The sequence below is a fragment of the Papio anubis genome, chromosome 8, assembly GCF_008728515.1.
Source record: "Papio anubis isolate 15944 chromosome 8, Panubis1.0, whole genome shotgun sequence".
In the NCBI taxonomy this organism is placed as follows: Eukaryota; Metazoa; Chordata; class Mammalia; order Primates; family Cercopithecidae; genus Papio; species Papio anubis.
The window spans coordinates 13,804,222-13,827,511 of record NC_044983.1 but is presented as its reverse complement, the minus strand read 5'-3'; the positions used below and the strand labels follow the sequence as shown (position 1 = coordinate 13,827,511).

The window sequence follows — 23,290 nt, the reverse complement described above, 5'->3', positions numbered from 1 at the left end:
ATGCAAAGAATAATAACAGAAAAACTGATAGGTCTGTGGACATATCAAATCATATAGGGACTTGATATTAATTATAAAAAGGTCTGTGGCAGGAAACAAGCGACTGTCCTTTGCTCCTCAGAGCACATTTTCCCTATGTGTTCTCTTTTTGCTAGAAAACTCTTTACTTCTCAATAACCTCATATGTTTTTCTACAACTCGGAGAGAAATGGTCCCATGAAAGAAAAACCACAGAATTAACTTGCTTAAAAACATAATGCTGGAAAACTTGATGGAGCTGTAAATCTTGGTGTATCAATGGAAAAGGCAAAGACCCTGGAAGAGACAGTATCAACAGATGCCCTTTAAAAAATGTTAAAAGCAGCTTTGGAACGAATGGAAAGGTAATATATGTCAGTGTACAATACCTATGGAGAAGTTTCATCTAAGTCAGGCTTTGAGTGCACCCCTGATTCTTGTAGCAGAGAGAGTATGTTATATGACAATAAAATATCTGAAGACTCTGTCCCCAGAATTTTCCATCTCTCTGTGCCGCGTGGAATTACAACAAACACTATGGCTTCGCGGGGATGGATTAGAGCACCCTGACAAGGGTGAAGGACAGCTCCACTTTATATGCAATTCCACAGAAAACTACCCCGTCCGCTTTTGGAAGAAATATATTTGCAACTATACAAACACATCCCAGAAACAGAAAAAAGTTAAAATCTTCTTCAAACCAGAACATTTCTTTAGAAGTTTGTTTACAAAGGGCTTTTATGTATTTCCCATTTGACTTAAATGAATCTTAAGACTAAAACGAAATTACAAAAATGGCAACACAGAGACTTACTCCGTCTTTTTCCAACATCTCCTTTCGAAGTTGCTGCTTCATTTAGAAGAACCATCCCCATGGTGATAGCGGCATCTGCAGTAGTTGTCAAGGAAGCCATAGACACAGATGTGAATAAAATCTGTTAATTTTTCTGGCTCTGAACACAATGTTCCAGAATGGTTAAATTATAAGTGTACAAAGAGGTAAATAAAATCAATTATCTTTATATAACATAAAATTACCATTCTTTGCATGAGCAAATATGCCATAATTTTTAAAAAATTTATAACATGAAAGTTCAATTTGTGATATATTGAGAAGCTAATGCTAAAGGTTCTTAAATTCCAGGATTTTCATAGCACATATAAACTATATGGACTCTCAAAACCAGTCACAACATTTCACATTATACATAAAGATATGCACTGCTTATAGACATGATGACACATGTCATTGACACATTTCATTTTCATTGTGTGCACACAGCTTTTTCTTCTAAATGTGTTTTTTCATAGATTTTGTTTAGCTGAAATCTTTATGAAGCTCAGGTGTCATGTCACTTGAAAATCTGGGGCTATAAAATTAAAAATCTTACAAAAGCAAATGAGCACATTATAATAAAACAATTTAATGAATCTAGCAGGACCCTGAGCTAGTCAGCTAACTGATACCTTAAGAATGAGATCACAAAATTACTTTTGTATTTAATACCTGCTTCCAACAGGATGGATATATTCATGCTATGTTGAATAATGCCAGAATTAAGAAAATGATGGGAAATTTTCACCTTCATAAAAACATTCTTTGCCATGTTATTACAACATTTTTGACATCATCGACTCTTAAGTTTTTAGAACTCATCAATTCTGAAAATATATTTATTATGTATTTTGCCCAAGCGATTAATGGATTAAAAATTGAAGAGAAAAATAAAACAATTCAGGCCAGAACTTCCTCAATTTGCTTAATTTCATTATGATTCCATTGTATTTGTTTCTACTGCTATTTGTGTATAAACAGCATCAATAAATCTCCTGTGCTGGATCTATCAACAAAAGCTCAAAGGATAATATTGGGCAATATACGATCAAGTGGAGGAGGTGTGAGAAAATTCTGCAGAGAACATTTCCTCTGTGAGTCTTTGAAATTCTGATTATTTATAATGCTCATATTTGAGTCCGTCTTCATGACCGTATTATCCAACTTCTGGATAATGATAAATGCCTGACTTCTCTATTAAGGCATTTATGCTTCCATGACCTCTCTATACAAATGGTTTTCAAACTATTGTATTTGTTTTAGCATTGGAACTCTTTCTAGGAAAAAGGAAAATGAAAACCTGTTTGGAAGCCTAACATATGCAAGCGAAAAAGCCCCTGCCACCCCTGCACAGTGTCAGCCCTCCCCACCACACACATACATACCATAGACTAGCACTAAACTTCTAGAGATCCCTGCTACACAGCTTGAAAAACACTGAAACTTTTATGAAATTCCTGCCTTTCAATCATGTAGCAGTAGCCTGAAAAGAATATTTTAAGAGAATGACTGTTTTGTATTCTTGAAGTATTTTGGACCATCTACTTGTATACATTACCCTGAATCCATAGACATTGGACATTGTTAACAACATGATAAAAATTAAAAACTTGTTTCACTAAAACTGTTCATATCAGTTTTCTGGAACAGATAGATGTGACTGATATGGATCCTTAACAAGGAGTTACTGAGTTTCCCCTTTAATCATTTTTTCTGTAATACCTTTTATATTCATGCATAAATTTTTATCTACACATTTAAATACACATATTTAATAATTCAAATAGAACTGCAGATTATTTTACTATGACTTTTTAAATTTTTAAAAAAATTTTTAGAGACAGAGTTTCACTTTGTAGCCCAGGCTGCAGTGCAGTGGCACGATCTTGACTCACTGCAATCTCTGCCTCCCAGGTTCAAGCAGTTCTCATGCCTCAGCGTCCCAGGTGGCTGGGATCACACGAGTGCACCACCATGCCTGGATAGATTTACTATTTTAGTAGAGATGGGGTTTCACCATGTTGGCCAGGCTGGTCTTGAACTCCTGGCCTCAAGTGATCTGCGTGCCTCAGTCTCACAAAGTGCTAGGATTATAGTTGTGGGCCACCGTGCCCAGCTGCTATGACATTTTTAACTATTCAAAACATAAATGGCATTTAAGGTGAATTTATGTAGACATTAAAAGGAAAACATACATTCATCTTATGATTCCATTTGCTAAGCAGCTTCCTCTATTCCATTAATGAATCATGGGGGAAATGGCAGTATTTCTATTACTGGGGAAAATAAAGCCTACAAAATAAAATGTATGACAATTTTAATGGGAGTAAAGCCATATGTTAACATGTTCTTACAGTCCAATTTTATACACACAAATGCACATGTACACAAATATATGTATCGGTTCATACACACACAAAGACATGAACTCAGGGAAAAGTGTATTTTACTGGGCATTAACTATGGTCACCCAAGTATAACATGTCCCTATAAATGTATCTTCCTAACATTTTTACTACTTTCTCTCCGTATTATTACAATGTTGAAAACTATCAGTAACATGTTTCTCATTTCAATCGCTTAAATTAAATCAATGTGGTAACAGAAAATTATGTATATTTTCGTAAGAGTATACCATATTTTATTGCTTTATCTTACTGATGGCATTTGTTTCCAAATGCTTGCTACTACAAATATTCCTGCAAAGAATATATTTTCACAGGTCTCCTAGTGTATATGCGCGATATATTCTCTATGGTCCACAACCAGAAGTGGAATTTTTGAGAGGTTCAGTAAGTGTATTTTCAAATTTGTTAGGTATAATCATACTGTTCTCTAAAAAGAGCAATGTTCAGGTTTTCTTACATTTCACTAACACAATACTACCAATTATTGGTTTTATCAAACTGGTAAGGAAAGAGTTGTATCAATAGCTTCTCACTTGGTTCTGAGCATTTTTTGATATGTTCATTCCTCTTTTTTTGGTTTAGTCTTTGGTACACTGCTTTTTTTTTTTTGCCCATTTTTCCAAAAGCATAGTTGCTTTTTCTTATTAACTTGGAGGACAACATTTTTTTTTTTCTAGATAGGAATTGACTGAAGTATTGCATTCTGATTCTCCTTTATAGTTTGTATTTTAAATTATTTTGTCATGTAGGAAGCTTTAATTTTAATGTGGCCAAATTGATTCATCTTTTCCTTTATGAGTTTTGGTGCTTGTTTCCTGCTTTAGAAATTAAATCTTCCTCCTAGGTTTCTAGCCTTTTTTCCTAATACCTTCAAAGCAAGTCAGGTAATAAGGAAATCTTTGAACCTGTTATTCCCACTGCCTGAGGTACTTTTCCCTGGGATGGCCATGTAATTTACTCCCTCACTTCCACTGGGCCTCTGTTCAAATGCAGTCTTATTAGAGAAGCCTCTTCTCACCTTTATTCTGATTTTTTTTCTTTAACAGTTTTTTAAAGAAATTTCAGATTGTATACATTTTACAGTTTACTGTCTTTGTTCTAGCACTACAATTTTAGCTCCAAAAGGCCAAGAACTTTGTTTCATCCACTATCTTACCCAGTACCAACAATTCTTTGATGAAGATATTATCATCTGTTTACAAATAAGGAAACTGAAGCCCAGAGAAGTTTAAACAACTTGCTAAAAGTCACAAAACTAAAGAGTGAAAGATGCAAAGCAAAAAAGCACAAAAGTAATGAAGTAAGATGTCAGGATTAAATGAAAATGATAACAAGCATTAGGCAAAGAACATAATTGCTAGCCCAGTTTCAGCATGAAACATCTTTATGCTGAGCATAAAAATCTTTTTCATAAAGCACAGAGCATTCAAATACATTTTACTACTCCATAAATATATTCTAGATTTTACAAATAAGTTTGCAATAACTTACAAAATTGCCATTTCAAACATGTCTATGATTTTACCTTTATATCACTTAAGTTTCACACTGCTTTAAATCACATTTTTATAATTTACTATTTTTGTTAGGAGCCAATGCAGTAACAATATAGTATTTTTCAAATTATACAAGTTAAAAAAATACGCAAACTCCCTATCAACAGGACAGAAAGGGACCAGAAACACCAAGTCTAACATCAAAATTTTAAGATTTCAGCATGTCAAAAACCTCAGCAAATCATCATTTATCATTAATTATATGTGCCAGAAGTATGCCCATGAACTCCACTCCTATAAAGCTATTCCCAAATAAGACAAAATACAAAATACTAAAAAACTTAATATACATACAAAAATCTATTTTAGAACAATTTACATAGTAAAAAATTAAAATGTAAATGTCTATAACATATGGGACATTTTTGTAATAGGTTAACTAGCCATATAAAAAAGTCACAAAAATTCTTAATAACAAAGCAAGATATATTAATAGTAATTTTGTCACCATACCAAATGAAAAGATGTATATGTATGTATAATACGTAGAAAAGTATGTATAAAACCTTGACTCCTTTGAAACAAATACAAAGAAATGATTGCAGGGAATGAAAGATAAAAACAGTAACTGTTCATGGGTGAGTTAATAAAATTGTGGATTTTTGTTTTCTTTATTGACCACAGCCTACAGAGCAGAAACTGGCAAACTTTTTCAGTAAAGGGTCACAAAGTAAATATTTTCCAGCTATGCAAGTCATATGGAGTTTGTTGCTATTACTCAACTCTGTTGTTGTAGTGCAAAAGTAGTCACAGGCAATATATAAATGAATGGCTGTTTCTGTGTCCCAATAAAACTTTATTTACAAAAATAGCAGGCAGGATAGATTGGGCCTGAACTGGTCCTAGTTTGCCAACCCCTGCTGTAAAGGTTTTAAGGTGGTATCAAAAACACTGTATACCATTATGTCTCACTGGAATTTAGCTTTCTTCTTACTTGACAATTTTTAAAAATGCAAGAATTTAGTAAACATTTGTGCACACAACCTTAAAGTGGGAATTTTAAAGCAAAGGGATTACCAGACATAGGTTATATACAACCTCAAGGTAAAATGTTTTGTTAGAAATCAGCAGGGTCAGTAAATAACTATGATCTCTTCCTCATAATGTTTCTTGCAAAAGTCAGTTTTCTAAGCTTTAACAAGAAAAGAGCAGTGAGCCGTTTAAAAACCTGATGGCTGAAATTAAGACATATGAATTATACTAAAATGGCTTTAAGCTTGCTAACCCTCCCTCTCTATTACTTAAAGATGTATGTTTTAACTCAAGGCCTTTAAGAGTTGAGAATCATTTGGCTTAAATTTCATTGTATTAACTCAAACATTTTCGGCTGAAAAAGAGACTGCATAATACTTACCATTTGGGGAAAATTACATTTGTAACGTAAAAATCTTCCTTTTTATACAGAGGAAGAAGCTAGATGATCATCTCTCAGTGTTCTTATGTGGCATTGAGTGGAAGGCCGAATGATTAATGAAAGAACCTCCAAATCTGACAAGATTCTACTTCTGACGAAAAAGAATGTTATTCTTTTTGGTCATTAAATTGATGGGTGTAGCCATCTAGCTGTGCCTCAGTGAAATATCCCAACATTAAAAGAAAATAACAGACGGACCTCTACCCTTTATCCTATACACACATACTTTGGCCTAGTTTTTGTATTACTTTGCACATTTTTATTAATATCATAGCAATATATATTTAAACTACTGTGCACACTCCAGTTTCTTTGCTGATCCTGTTGATCATTTTCCTACGCTTAGTCAAAATATTGACATGATCCCACATAAAAAAGCTGCTATTTGTGGAAATTACATACAATACCCAGAGGCACTAAGCATTCTACAGAGATAGTAACAAATACATTTACAAAACATTATAATCCCTTCTCAAATGCATATGATAAGTTTTCTGTTGCTCCTAGGAATGGACTCAAGATGTTTTCAATTTAAAGATAAATGTAAATAGACGTTGAAAAAACTGTTAGCACATTATAGAAGACTTAAAGGAATCTAAATCTAAAATTATCAACTTGCATCTATCATTAATTTTTTTCTATAGTATGTTTCTCCTTGGATATAACATATTAAAAGCAATGTTTTCACTATATGATAGACTAGAAACAGATGCCAAATGAAATCATATTATTTCATAATAAATTGAAAAAAATGTTTTGCTCATAGAAAATGCAATGTGATCTTTATAAGAATAAACATTTTAAATTGCTGGTATAACCTTTACTTTTATATAAATAATTTTACTTCCAACTAATATTTATTTCATGTCATTTTCTTGAGATCCTCTAACTTAAAAAACATGTGGAGAATTAAGGGGCAGTGGCAGGTCAGAGATTAGGTAGTTGACACTAAAGCTGATCCTAGAACTCAGGTGTTCTGTATCCACTCATACAGAGAGACCATATCTTGGTGAATTCAGTGGGAACATTACTGTCTATGGAAACTAATTTGATCTGATTGAAATTTTAAATAAATTTTTAAATGACATTAGTTCTGCCCCTCCAGGACTGCCTACTGATAGAAAAAAAAGGCAGATTAGTTAGGACAATAAAATCATACATTTCTGCAAACGTTTCTCTAAATATGAAACGAAGGTGCCTTTTTATTTTGGAAAACTACTACTTGTAATTACATGTCTGCTTTATTGTGCCATATTTATAGGTGTAGTAAGAAAAGCAGATTTCAGGTTATCTCATTAAAATCATACCTGAGGGTTTGAATTTTAAGAACATTCTATAATCAAAACCATATCCGATCTTAATTTTATCACTGGATCACCACAGCTGAAACTCTCTACTCTGGGAAATTATATAAAGAGTTTTAGGCTGGGCACGGTGGCTCACGCTTGTAATCCCAGTACTTTGGGAGGCCAAGGCAGGTGGATCACAAGATCAGGAGATCGAGACCATCCTGGCTAACATGGTGAAACCCTGTCTCTATTTAAAAAATAAATTAGCTGGGCATGGTGGTGGGCGCTTATAGTCCCAGCTACCCAGGAGGCTGAGGCAGGAGAATGGCATGAACCCGGGAGGTAGAGCTTGCAGTAAGCCAAGATCACGCCACTGCACTCCAGCCTGGGCGACAGAGACTCCGTCTTAAAAAAAAAAAAAAAAAAAGTTTTAAACATAATTTCATATACATACTAATTCTTCCAACTATGGTTTCAAAAACTGCATATTTGCACTTCATGATATTCCACTTAAGATCCATGTGCCTCAAGCCTGAGTCTTACTGAATTGTGGACATTTGAAAACTTTTAAGAACATAATTGTAACAAGAATTATTGGCCCTTTCATTTGTTGTGTGTCTTCCTCTACCTTTAGACTGTAAATGCCACACCATCAGACATCTTGTGGGGTTTTGTGACTTTTGTACCTCAGCACCTGGCACATATACCTCCGTGTATGTGTGTATTTATATTTACATATGCCCCACACATATTTGTTTTTACACTGCTAGAGTATGTTTTATTCTATACAAAAATATGATAGAGTAACTCAAGAAATATGGGCGGGCGCGGTGGCTCACGCCTGTAATCCTAGCGGATCACGAGGTCAGGAGATCGAGACCATCCTGGCTAACATGGTGAAACCCCGTCTCTACTAAAAACCCAACAACAACAACAAAAAACTAGCCGGGCGTGGTGGCGGGCGCCTGTAGTCCCAGCAACTTGGGGTGCTGAGGCAGGAGAATGGAGTGAACCCGGGAGGTGGAGCTTACAGTAAGCCCAGATCGCTGCCACTGCACTCCAGCCTGGGAGACAGTGAGACTCCATCTCAAAAAATAAAAATAAAAAATAAAATCAACATATCCACTGTATCTTTATTAAAATGATCTTTTCAGATGTATACAACAAATACACACAATATACAATTTGGTTAGAATATTACTGGTCTATTCACAGAGGTTTTGATTTATTGGCAAAATATTACTAAGTAGAAAAACAATGCGTTTAAAAGTTTTAAGCTCTTGACTCTTCAACTGATTGGCTTTATCATCTTAAGCAATTTAAACAAACTAATCTCTTTCTCATCAACCAATTATGAGGCCTAATCAATCTTAGGAACTTTTCTGGGCTAAATATTCCCCTCCAAACCTTGTCTTCCTCCATATTTCTATCCTACAACACATAGCTGAACTTCAGAATCATCTCTGATTTCTGTTCTTGAATCTTACTTGTGACATTTATTATCAATTTTGATTCTTCTTCCTCTCAAACAGCAGCTGAGTCACTCATCCATTCCTTTACTTAGGTTCATCCTTGAGGATAAACCATTGCCAGCAGCCAGAATGACTGCCAGCGATTCCTGCTTCCTTTGCTCTGCCTTCTCTACCCTATCCTTAATATTATTACTGGAGCAAACCTCCATTGGCTTTCTGTTCCCTAAACAGGCATGACACCACTATTTCCCTTTCCACAGCCAAATTTATCAAGAAGACATGTGGGGCTCAACCTCGTAATACTTCAGAAAGAATTCATAGGTTACCCGATGCCAAATATGTAAAATTGGCATATTAATTGCACTGCATCTACCACCTGTAGCTAAGATTCAAATTTCTCAGCAAGGTTTTCATTGTTCAGCCTAATCAAATTTTCACCAATCTCTTCAAAATGTGTATTCCAGCCTTGATGTATTTATCTTCCTGAAATAAAGAGTATTCACTCTCATTTTATGATTGTCTACCTGCTGTATCTTCTACTAAAATAGCTTCCTCACTCATTTCTCTGTCTCTGAAACTCCTTTTTTTACTTCCACATCCAGCTGAAAAGTCAGTGCCAATTCTCTAGATAGGGAGTTAGCTACTCTCTTGCTACTTCCTTTGCATATTTGTCTCACTGTATTTTAAGTATTTTTCTGTCATCCTACCTTTCTGTAAACAGCAAATATCTCATTCACATTTGCATTAGGTGGTGAAAACACTAAAAAAGGAAAAATAAGTGAAATAAAAATGAATTTACTTGCAAAAACATAAAGTCCTATGTAAGTTACTTTTAGATGGTTTACATATATTCCATATGAAAATATAATGTTTCTTATTTTTTCATACAGTTTTCTCTCAAAGACGACTTAGAATTGTTCTTTATTTAAATAAGGTACTGAAAAAATGAAACACTACTGATATGGAGACAATTTTATTCTTAGTAAATATCAATCTGTAACCTGGGATACAAAATAACTCCATCTGTTTTCTCCTAGGTTTTTTCAGCAAATCTTTCTATATAGCAACTGCATCTAATAATCTGACTTACTAAATTAGGACGAGAAATCCAAAAGATAGAAATGTTCTCTCTACAGATAAATGAAAAGTAATCATCTGGTATTTGTAACTTTTTGCCAGAAGAAAAAAAAAATACACAAATGACAAAAAAAAAAAAAAAAAAAAGATTGTTCAAAAAGCAGCAGTAGACTATCAAATGAAACTAGAATCAGAAATTATTGAATTTTTTTTTTTTTTTTTTTGAGACCAGGTCTCACTCTGTCACCCAGATTGGAGTGTAGTGTGTGATCACAGCTCACTAAAACCTTGATCTCCCAGGTTCAAGTGATCCTCCTGCCTCCGCCTCCCAAGTATCTAGAACCATAGGTGTATGCCATCACATCTGGCTAATTTTGTAATTTTTTGCAGAGACAGCGTTCCCCCTAATGTTGCCCAGGCTGGTCTCAAACTCCTCAGCTACAGTGACTGGCCAGTGAAAGTGCTGGGATTGCAGGCATGAACCACTGTGCCTGGACTTCTTTTAAAGTTTTACTGATAAGGAGTCCAGCATTTTAAAAGAATTTTTCTCTTCCTTAGTAACAGATATGTCTAAAATAAAAAAAACACAGGAAAAATGAAGCAACAAATAATGACTATTAGCAAAAAGAGAATGGGGCTTTTCTTTTATGTATCACTGTTAAGATCTATATGAAAAAATTCATACTGCTTGTGAAATTTCTTTGAATCCTAAATTTCGGCTTGATGCCAATGATCCATGAAATGAAACCTTGGAGAATTCCTGCCATACAATAAAATGATGATCTCAACACAGCTTTTCATCCTTCTGCTCAGTATTCCTGATGTGTTTCAATAAACTCATCACTTTATCTAGATAAAGTATACCGCTGAAATGCTACATCATGGATTGAAACAAGTTAGGAAAAAAAAAAAAAAAAGAAACTACAATAATTCAATAAATTAGAGTTAAAAACTTACCTGCAACAAATGCTTTATGTTTCTATCAATTTGCTTTAATGTTAACATATTTTGCTTCCTGAATATCTTTAAATAGTAAGTTGAGAGTAAATACAGCTTTGCCCTTATTTTTTAATAGGGAGGAGTGGGTATGTCTACAAACATATACAGATACTTCCTTTTCTCACCGAAGGCCCCTCTGATGTGCAGAAAGCATTGCTCTCTTACCATATTAAAGCTGGTGTGCAGAAATTCAGTATTTGTTGAAAAATATAGCAAAATTTGTATTTCCGATTCCAGTCTGTGAGACAAACTAGAGCCAAACAAGTACTCCTCATAGTAGTTTCTTAATTTTGAAACCATAAAGCATACAGGCAAGTAAACAAATGGAAGCAAGAAATGGGCTGCAGATATGCCCAATTTCATGTATGTATCCAAACATGCACAATCAAGGGTGGGAGAAATAAAAATGGTGAGAATTGAGACATAGGAAGAAGACGGTCAGTGTTGTTCAATGAGTTTTAGAAAGGTATCTTTTAGTTCTCCTGCAATATAAAGGAGATTTATAATCATTTTCTTCTCAACTTCATGTCCTTCATTTTCATTAAACCTTGAAAAACAGTGCATTTTTATTACAAGTTATATGATTTAATGGGTTCAAAAATTTTGCTCTAGAAAAATTAAGTCATTTCACTGTTTACAGTTCAAGTTTTAGAATTTTGATAAGTTTTATTAGAAGATGTTTTTTTTTTTTTTTTTTTTTTTCGGTCATCTACACCTTTGTCAAAAGCTAGGTGTATTCGTTCTCATGCTGCTAATAAAGACATACATGAGCTTGGGTAATTTATAAGGAAACAAAGGGTTAATGGACTCACAGTTCCACATGGCTGCGGAGGCCTCACAATCATGGTGAAAGGCCCATCTTACATGGCAGCAGGCAAGAGAGAGCATGTGCAGGGGAACGACCCTTTATGATACCATCAGATCTCATGAGACTTACTATCATGAGAACAGCATGGGAAAACCCACCCCCATAATTCAGTTACCTCCCAATGGGTCCCTTCCATGACACGTGGGTATTGTTACAATTCAAGGTCAGATTTAGGTGGGGACACACAGCCAAACAATATCACTACGAATCAACCCACATATATGTGTTTATGCATATTATCTGTGGCCACCAAAGTTCCGAGTAAGAAAGAAGGAAAAACAGAGAGAGGAATAAACCAACTAGCCTTTTGTGATTATTGCATGCTTAATGTGTGCTGGCTCATTTTCTTCACACAAAAATGCCGTGTGGTTAGTATTGCTAATCCTGATTTTACAAACAAGGAAGACTTTCAGTTTCTCGAGAATTCCAAGCGCTTTAAACATTTTCCATCCCTCTTTCCCCACCATACAGTAATCACTGTATACCACCACTTCATGCAGTGCCTAAAACACAGTAAGCAAATAAAACAGGTTGCTTGAATAAACTGAAGTGGTCAGTCTTTGCTGGTAGATTTTTAAAAATGCATTGTTATGACACAACAAAGTAATAAAATCCAAAAACTTCAGTGTTGTTAAAAAGATAGTATTTTTCATCCAGATTAAAAAGAGTAGGCATGACTAACATTCATTCATGAAATTATACAACACACACCATAATAAAGTATTGTACATAAAACTTAAGTACTTGCACAACCAATAGACCATGAAAAAGAAAACTGAATTCTAATCCTAGCTCATGTAGGCTTCCCTAACACGAGCCCTTTGTGGGTTCTAGTTCTCCTACATATAAAATGAGGTTTGGCCTGGACAAATTCTAAGATACTTAAAAGTTTACAGCTTTAGTTATATATAGTACTGGAGAATTTGGTCTAGACTACTTCATTTGAATATGAATCTTAGTAACCAGGATATTAGTAATCAAATTTTATAAAGGATACTAGAGGCACACGTTAAATTCTCATAATGACACAATATGTTCAAGCAACACTATGAATTTAAATTTCAAACATTTTCAAAAGACTCACACAAACATTAATGTTCCCCCAAAACAGTGTCCAAACTAATTTTATTTCATTCTAAGAATATTCAGATTAGATGCTTAACCTTACCTTTTTCTTATCCTGCTACTATTTCTTATCGTGCTACATTCTTTATCCTTCTAAATCTAAATCATAAATTACATTGTATGATCTGATTCACAACACTTAGTCTGACTCAGTCTGGTATGTTCCAAAAAGGCATGTTGAACCACTCAAAATCTCCTTCTGACATACCATATATTTAAGGGAAGCAGTATGATGATAATCCCTTTTTTAAGCTGCTATTTATACCATAAGGCACTTTTTTCTCACCATTAAGATGCCATAGGGAAAAGCCATATAAATTTCACAAAAAAATCTAGCCAAAGATCATCAATGCAGAGTAAGAGTAATACTTTGAAATTCAACAGTCAGTAAAAAATAAATTATGATCTGTTAATGATACTGAATAGTAACAAATTACACTGTAGTAGGAAATAATTAACAAAAAAATAAAATTAGTCATACAGAACAGCTTAAAATTTAATGTATTTTAAAAATCTTGATATTTACTGCCAGGAAAAATGTCAATTTAATAACATGTAGCTCTGGTTTGCCCTTTTCAATTCATCAACATTTTAAAAGGATACTCAGTACCAGAATAATGTGTGATTCTGCCACAAACTGAGCCTGGCTGCTCCCATGAATGTAGCTCTATAAAAGAAGACAAAGAAACAGAAATTACAGTTTGAGAAAGCCTCATAATTATTTTGTAGTTTTAAGTCATGAAAATAAACAATGGAAAAATCCAATTAGATTTTTACTAATTAAATTTTTATTACTTCCTACTAGGTTCCACTTATTTTAAATAATTATTAGTTAAATGAAATTAGATGACAATGTTGGTTGATGATACTACTGCACACTGTAGGTGGCATCTTAGTATCAAAAGCAAACAATATAACGTGTTAAGGGATTTATCACAAACATACACACATTAAATATGATTCCTGTAGAATTACTGCAAAAGTACAAAGTAGAACAAAACATTTTTATGACTTTTCATCCTTTAAAATAAGTTAGAAGTGACCAAATGTCTAATCACTACTTCCCACATTATCAAAGTTTTTAAAATAAGGAGTCAGCTTTATAAATGCACATAATTCATTATAGCATTTACATTTTTTCAAAACAAAATTATTAAAATTGTTTTACCCTATTGAGTAGCATACAGTTGATAACAGTTGATTATAGAAAATCCAACACAAATCTCCATCTAGATTATCTGGTTTCTAAATTGATTCCCATGATTATTTCTGTTGTTAATCTCTCTTATGAATATCAGTTGCTATGCAGTTGTTTTAAATAAACGTCCTTGTCTAGGTTTTCTATTTATATTAAAAAATACTGGAGAAAAAATATAGCAGCTTACAGTACAAATCAATGACTCAACTTTTACATCATTTATGATGTATAATTGTATCATATGCTTCAGATAGTATGCTCACAGTATCTTGTTTTTTCTTCTTCTTCAAACTTTTTCAGGGGGTACATGTGCAGATTTGTTACATGGGTAAATGGCATGTCGCCAGGATTTGATGTACAAATGATTTTGTCTCCCAAGTAGTGAGCAAAGTACCTGATAGGTAGTTTTTCAATCCTCACTTTCCTCCCACCCTCCAACCTTAAGTAAACCCCAGGGTCTACTGTTCCCCTCTCTGTCCATGTGTACTCAATGTTTAGCTACTACTTGCAAGTGAGAAGATGTGGTAGTTGGTTTTCTGTTACTGCATTAATTTGCTTAAGATAATGCCTTCCAGGTGCATTCATGTTGCTACAAAGGACATAATTTCATTTGCATGGCTGTGTAGTATTCCATGGTGTATATGTACCACTTTTTTTTATCCAGTCCACTGTTAATTGACAGTCATATAAAGTAGTTATTACCTGTCAACTTCCAAATGAGGAAACTGAGACTTAGAAAAATTTACCTAACTTGTTCAAGACTGCACAACTACTAATCGGTGAAGTTTGGACTGAAACCTAGGACTGTTTGTATAGGTATGTATGCCCTTTCCACCATATAGTAACTTACCAAAACACAGGAGGAACCTCAAGTAAAACTTTGTAAAAACTTTAATTAAATGTTGACAGTTAAAGTAATTAAAATCAGTATTTAAATAACTGACGAACATATCTGAGTTTAACAGTACAGGATAATATGACCAAATTTACATAACAACTGCAAAGTAGTTTGCCTCTATGAGGATCGCAAACCTAAGAGAATAACTTCAGACGTCTTCTAGGTGAGTGGTTTATAATCCTTTCTGTTTATTTTCAGTAACAGAATATTCTTTGATCAATCTTTTGTCAAGGTCATCAATGGACTCCCCCATTACTAAATCCTATGGTCATATCTAAGTCTTACTGGACTTAATCTACCTGAAAACTCTGCTGCACCTAACCACTCATTCTCTTTAATATTTTCTTCATTTGACTTCCAGAACCCCAGTCTTGCGGATGATTCTGCCTCACTGGCTCTTCCTCCTCCGGAAGGAGGAGGCTCTTCCCTTCCTACATTCTAGACTCTGGAGTATCTCAGAGCTCAAAAGGCTTAGGCCTCTTCTCTCTACTCAGCCTTCCCAGGTGTTCTCATCCAATTTCATGGCTTTAATTATGTCTATATTGATGATTCTCACATTGGTATCTAGTCTGATATACTGGAAGTCTGAAAACAGCTAAAACGCAACTCCTGATCTGCCTCTCTTTCTGTCCCAGCATCTTGCTTCTCTCCCATTCTCCCCTAACTCAGGAGAATAACTTAATTTTTCCAGTTGTTTAGGTAAAAATCCTGGAATCACCTTTGTGTCTCTGTCCTTACTTTTCTTTCACTCTTTATTCCCTCCTTCCTCCTCCCTCCCTCCCTCCCTCTCCACATATCCAGTCATTCAAAAAATACTGTTGGCTCTACTTTCAAAATTCATTCCAAATTCAACCACTTTTCACCCCTCCCAGGAAGAACTAGCAAAGGAGGCTAAAAAATAATGCCCCGAGATCTGTCTGATCCAACCAGTCATCATCTCTTGCCTAGACGATTGCAACAGCCTCCTTTATTCTCCCTGCCTCTACCCTGGAGTTGATTTGTCATTCAGATGGTACTGCCAAAACTATCCTATCATTACTTTGCTCAAAACACTTCAATGCTTTCTCAAATGTGTGAGAAAAGCATCATATCATGCAATGCATTTTGTGCTTCCAGTCACAATAACCAGAAACCTACGTATTTCTTTTCAATTTAAAAATGCAGCTAGGTTAAAATAAATCACACTTTGTCCTTAGAGACTTGGTTCATGAAACTGATCTGTAACCCTTGTAGCTTATTTCTTGTATACATAAAGCAGGAGAGAGGAACGGCTTTGGAGACAGTCCGGAATTCGCCACCTACTAACTGTTATTATGAACAAACTACTTGGCCTCAATTATCTTTAAAATAGGATTAAGAGGATATTCCTCAAGATACTTTCCTAAAAGTCAAATAAGATAGTATGATATACAATAGTGTAACTGATCAAACAGAAATCATTTCGTAGTCTCCACTTCAACAAATTTTGTATCTTGTTCACTTGATCTTAGCCAAAAGGCCGAAAAGCCGTTTTTATCTTCTCAACAAACAGCATTCAGAAATTCATTTCCTTTTCGTAAGTGAATTTAGTGTGTTGAACTGATAGTTTTAAAAGATAATATTCAGGAATGTATACTAACATTCTATAAAATACATTCAGGAATGTATACTAACATACTATAAAAACATTGATTTTTGTACATCTTTTTATTTTTGTCTTCAAAATCACATCAAAAGTAGATACCCTAAGAGCCTTCAGGATTTACTTAGCTTGAATTTGTTTGCAAATTTTTAATTCATCAATTAGTATGTATCAGGCACCACCTCAGGCAACAGAAATCCAGCAGTTATAGGAAAAAATACCTATGTTCTCAAGCAGCTTACACACACAAATTACAAGATTACATTTTATCTACTAATGTGCAACAAAGAGATTACTGGCTTACACCAAAAGCTATAAGAGTAAGCACAAGAATAAGAATGAGTAAGTATTGCAAAAGTCTTAAACATTGACCTTAGATAGTTAGTTTTCATTTATGGGGCCCTTAAAGCAATGATTTAATTCACTTAAAATTAACCTTAGGTCTGCGATTTTAAGCTGGTCTTAAAAATTTGTCTCTAACAGAGGTATATACTTTCAAAATCTTTTCAAAGAGGGAATATTGAATAATGAATTCCCTGAAAGCTAAAGCATGATGTTCATTTATTTATTTTCCTCTCTGATTTTTTTACTAATTCTCATGAGTGAGGGAAATAGCAGTAACTCAGGATAATTTATTCCAAAATATATATTTAACTTGTATTAATAAGGGCAATGCATTTTCAGATCAGGTGAATAGTCAAGAAAAAAATGTGTGCAGGCTTTGATAATGAATACATATCAATTCTTCCACAGGAACAAATGTTTCAACAAACCATTAATATCAATGTTTTTTATTTGTGTAGGCCATTGAATATTTCTCTTTTTCTTTTGTTTTTGAGACAGTTTCCCACTTTTTGCCCAGGCTGGATTGCAGTGGCATGATCTCGGCTCACTGCAACCTCCGCCTCCTGGGTGCAAGCGATTCTCCTGCTTCAGCCTCCTGAGTAGCTGGGATCACAGGTATACACCACCATGCCTGGCTAATTTTTTTATTTTTAGTAGAGATAGGGTTTCACCCTGTTGGCCAGGCTGGCCTCAAACTCCTGACCTTAAGTGATCTGCCCACTTTGGCCTCCCAAAGTGTTGGGATTATAGGCGTGAGTCACCGCACCTGGCCTCATTGAATATTTCATAGAGCATATGAACCAACATAAAATAAAAAGTGGTTCAATAAAAAAAAAGGTTCATAAAAATAAGGTTGTAAGAAAATTCATTGCCATGACTCATGAGTTACTTAAAGCCCAATTTTATGTAGAAGAAAAACGGTATAGCATAATGTGAGAAAACAATATATATGAATGATATTATGTTCTTAATTTCAACTAACATACTTGAAAATAAAAAATTGTATATTTTGCTTAATATAGTTTCTATATCTCTTATATGGCAATACCAAGAATGAGTAAACATAAAATGGAAATGAAGCCAAATATACTCTATATCAGTATGTGAAATAAACCTGATTCCACTTAAGTTATTACTAAATTCTTGGGAACATGACACCAGTCAGCATGTTCTGCTTTTTCAACATTTTTAAATTCTGCTGGTAGTAAATACTCCTTAAGGAATCTTTTTAAACACATGTTCTGAAAATAAGAATGGCTACGGTGGACCAATAGGTTGTTACTTGAGAAGGTAGCTATGGTAACAAAAAGCAAACTGAACTTAGAAGTCAGTTTCCAGTGCTAATAATGGCCATTCAATTTAAAGAAGTAGTGGTTACTTAATGAGTTCAGTAGTTTGGGCCTCAGTTTCCTAATCTGCAAATTGGAAACTGACAGCACGAAGGAAACAGTGCAGTGCAGTAGTTTATAAAATAGATTTTAGTCAAATTCCCTGAAGTCAAGTTTCACAAGAAAGACCTTGAGCAAATTACTCTAAACTTCAAATTGTTAAGCTCTTTGATCAAAATAATAAAGTGTGACAAGTGAATTGATAATACATATAAAATAGCCTAATGCCTGAAACACAGTAAGAAGTCAATAAATGTAATCTATCATCACCACCACCACCACCACCACCATCATCATCACCAATCATCTAAGATTCAAATGAGATTCCAAATTTTAATGTCTTAGGACATATGATTCCTAGATAAAATTAGTCTCCACTGGTTTATGCCCATTGTTAATTCAGTAATAGCAAACTATATCTGAGTTAATTCTCTTGACAGTGAGTAATTTGTTTTTGTAAATTTATGCAAATCCCTTATATACCAACCTGATATTATTAGCCTTGAGAGCAAAACATATTAACAACCAGCCTGTTTAACCCTAACAATGACTGCTTTAGTTAAATGGGCTTTGGATCAAAACCAAATTCTAATATAAGCAGAGTGCAAAAAGTTGTTCAGTAATACATATTTGACAGAAAATAGCTATTTTGAAGACAATAATACACAGTGTTAAAATTAATTATTTCTCTTATTCACTGATAAAGCAGTGCTGGTATTGCTTTGCTTTGGCATATAATCCCTACTAAAAAAAAAAAATTAAAATGCTTAAATCAATCCCATGAAATTTCTGAATTTTGATCATTTTTTAAATTATAACTTATTTTAAAAAGGCCCATTTATAACATTAAGTTAATGACAAATGAAACTAAGATTTGACAGTGTTGGATGATACCCAAATGGTGATTTGTCTCAGTTTGGGTCAAATCCACAAAAACACTTTTTGGTCCTTTCTTCTTGCATTTTAAAATAATACATGATTGCAAAATAAACCAAGAGCTTGTCTGCAGCTAGAGGAAACAAGGCTGATTATCTCTGACTAACTATATGAATTCTTTCAGTCCAATCTTGTCATGCAGTTTTACGCAAATCAGTATGAAATGATATGCAAATTTTTTCCATCTATTTTCTTTCATCCTCCTTGAAAACATCATGAAAAAGTACTAGTGTAAATCCTTTCAGTCTGTTTCAGTCCTTTATTCACTACCTGCCAGAACAAGGGCAATGGACACGCAAAATCTGAGAAAATCTTTTAAGTGATAATCTCTCAGTTGTTTAGCATCTGATTCAGTAATCTTTATGAATACAGAAATTATTGCAATAGCAAAAAAAAGGAAGAAAATATGATAATTTACTGTCAACCTAAAAACAAGAGGGAAAAAACCTTGTATTATCCTTGACAACACTTCTCAGAAGTCAGAGGGTTGCCTTACTGTTTTTAAATGAACCTAACTATCTCTGAAATTCATCTTAACTACTTAAGATTTTCCAGTAGAAAAGTCCTAGTTTTCCTGATCAATGTCTACATAAAATGAGGGATCTGCTTTTCTGTGCATGACAGAATCAGTTTATTTTTGCTGAGTGTCTTAGTCTGCTTGGTTGCCCTAACAAAATACCATAGACTGGATGGCTTAAACAACAGAAATAATTTTCTCACAGTTCAAGAGATTCAGAGTCCAAGATGAAGGTGCCAATGGGACTGGTGTCTGGTGAGGACTCCCCTTGGGCAGAAGACAGCCAGCTCCTCACTGTGTGCTCACATGACCTCTTCTTTGTGAGCAGATAGAGACAGGTAGGCATCTCGATACTTTCCTCTACTTCTAAGGCCACCAATCCAATCAGATTAGGGACCTTCTCTCATGACCATATTTAAACTTAATTGCCTCCTAAACGCCCATGTCCAAACAGTCACATCTGGGGAGTTAAGACTTCGACATCTGAATTTTAGAGGAACAAAATTCAGTTCATACCTCTCAGTAATTCTAAGTGAATAAGATAGCATTTCAAAACCTATCAACTAGTGGGAATGTAGTCATGATACTAGTCCCAAGTCTCCTTTGTGTGCTAAAATACTACGAATTATTTTCTTTTCAGTTTTGTTTTTAGGATACTAATGTCCAGGAAAGGATACTTTTGAACTCTTAAGACAGGAAGTATCTTGGTTCATCACTGTAACTGCACAAAGTAAGCTTAAATCCCACTCTAACATTCTAATAAAAGATTCCTGTTTCTTACTAGTTACATGTTTGTAGTCCTATCCTTGGGGTCTTCTTTGAGGCAGCATTAGTTCTTACTAGGCTCTACACCAAATGGCAGATGTGATATAGATGATAAAATACTCAGGCCAAGTCCTTCTGGATTTGCCGGAAAGACGAGATATAAATGGGTATCATCTCCATCCAGGTGACAAAGAATGCCACTTGTTTGATTTCCCAGACGCTGCACACACCTTCTGCTGGAAATTCCTAAGCACTTCATTAAATATTTGGCTTCCACTAAAAAATGATTACAACAGAGAAATAAAACAGTTCTTCATGAAAACAGTGACAAATCTTGATTACTTGCCACTCAAAGAATTTTTTCTCTGTGAGGTGTCAGCAATAAGCCACCATTCTTTTCATCTGAAGCTGCAGGACATTGTTTAGCAATGTCTCAGCTGAACTTACTGCAAATCTGTTGTGGAATACGAAATCCTTACCTGGCCCAACCATACTCCAAAAAGTCATCTTGGAATTTTATTTTCCTATTTGAGGATCAAAAGGGTTGATACTTAACCTAAGTTAGTGGTTCTCAAAAGAATTTCAAAATAATGTGTGCATGAAATTGACCAGAGATATTTGTTTAAAAAACAGATTTTCAGGCTCTATATATGGAAATTCCAATACATCAGGTCTGTGGTAGGACGAGAAATATGTACTACTAAAGAGCTATAAGCCATGACTAAATAACACTAAATAACTACATTTTGTGGGAGGCTGTATGGGAAGGTGCAATGTATAATACTGTAAAAGCTTTCAGAAAGGCTATATATTCAGGGAAGACTTCTCACTAGTAAGAAGAAGAAGAAGAAACTTCTCACTAGTATTTTAAAAGTTTTTTAAAATAATAAATGAACTGCTACATATCCAGATAAAATATCTTAATAGTGTAAGATGATTTGTTTTTTAATTAAAAAATTTCCACTGGAACAGTGGGAGTTGAGAGCTCTACAGACAGAAGCCATATAGAGAGCTTGTGGCAAATGGCGCCTAAGCAATAGAAGACTCTACATACATGAAGTTAATCAGGCAGGTAAGCAACACCACATAACAACTAACATATTTCTGAAAATTCAGATTGCAGTCATCCTGTCTAGTATTTTCAGAGTGTCTCTAGAATACTATAAGACGCATGGTAAATATTACAGGAAGAGAGAAACTGAGCCTTTTGGAGATGGAAGAACCAAATGGTGGGTTAGTAGCTTCTAACCAGAGACTGGATTAAGTCCACGGATTTTTGGTTAACTGTGGCCCCATGCTTGGTCTTATTCAGTCCCTTCTTCATAAAAAGTTATCTGTCCTGATAGTAAAATGGAGAAATAGCTCTCTTGGTGAGCTTTACCTTTCTTACACTGTCAATAAGACTGGCAGTCTAGGTGTTAAAGATAAAAGAAAAAAAAAAAGAGACAAAACAAAACCCATCAATAGTAAGGAAACCCTAAGCAGAATATACTGAAATAATTCACGGTAACTGCCCCTCCGTAGAAAGTCAGTCAACAAAAACACAGACTGTAGGTATGGAAAACTCCTAGGATCCTAGGATAACACAAAACAACCCTAAGCCCCAGACACTAGTGAGACAGCTAATGGGAATAAACTGTTTCAGGAAACACTTTATACTGTTTGATCAAAACTGTTAATAGGACCAATTAGAGAGCTTCTCATTCTACTGTATTTTCCAAATAAATGTTGAGAGAACAAAAATACAACAACACAATAAGATGAAGTTTCTTCTAAATATAAACTTTAAAAGTCTGTCCCATGAACTGCTTAAGTAATTTTAGTAATTTGTGTTTTGTTGATAATACATTTCTAGACTTATAGATTTCATTTTGTTCACTAACAAAGAAAAATGGAAATATATAATTGCATAGAATTTTCTTGTGCAAGTAAATGAAATTAAAAGTTCAAAATGAAAAAGTATTACATCCTTCAGCATTTTAAAATTCAACTGAATAGCTTTTAATGTAAGATACAGAAAATATGTATATCTATGCTGGAATTGCTTTTGTAGCTGTCACATTGGGTATACATGAAAAGTATAATATAATCTCTGTGTATGTGTGTGTGTGTATTTTACTTTTTATCCTGGGGGGAAAAAAGCAACTATATCAAGGAACATTAATATTCTCATATCATTATTATAAATGTAAATCCAAAATACAAAACCGAAAAAAACTTAAATAACTTAAAATTTTCATAATTCTGCATTAAGGATGAAGTTACTCATTTCATATCACCAAATATTTTGTACTGTGATCGTCTAAGAAATGAATTAGGAACAGGTTCTCTGTGCCCTAATCTAGATTTGCCAATAAATTGAATGATTTCCCCAGGAAAGCTATGTAACCACTGTATAATTCATTTTCTAAGTACAGAACATTTTTTCTTACTTAGGGGTGATTAGGAGATAAAAAAAGATGTTATTAGCAAGCAAAGTCTATAAAATGTGTTTAAACAAAAAATAAGAATCATTGTCTTCTTTAAAGCAGTCTGTCTCTTACATTTTCTTTTGATGTACC

General features: G+C 34.2%; 1 protein-coding gene across 5 annotated transcripts in view; it reads right to left on the bottom strand.

Annotated features, from left to right (window-relative positions):
* The window catches only part of TUSC3 (tumor suppressor candidate 3), a 207,297-nt gene that overhangs the window by 19,803 nt on the left and 164,204 nt on the right, over positions 1-23,290 (bottom strand). For all 5 annotated transcript variants that reach the window (XR_001905363.1, XM_003902455.3, XM_017961787.2 and 2 more), the window contains exons 7-8: positions 13,665-13,728; positions 833-907 (exon numbers count right to left, since the gene is read on the bottom strand). Coding sequence is in view for 4 of the 5 variants with exons in the window: in XM_003902455.3 (XP_003902504.1) it covers positions 833-907; positions 13,665-13,728 (139 nt within the window). In the remaining variant the exon portion in view is untranslated. The remainder of the gene's footprint in view (positions 1-832; positions 908-13,664; positions 13,729-23,290) is intronic.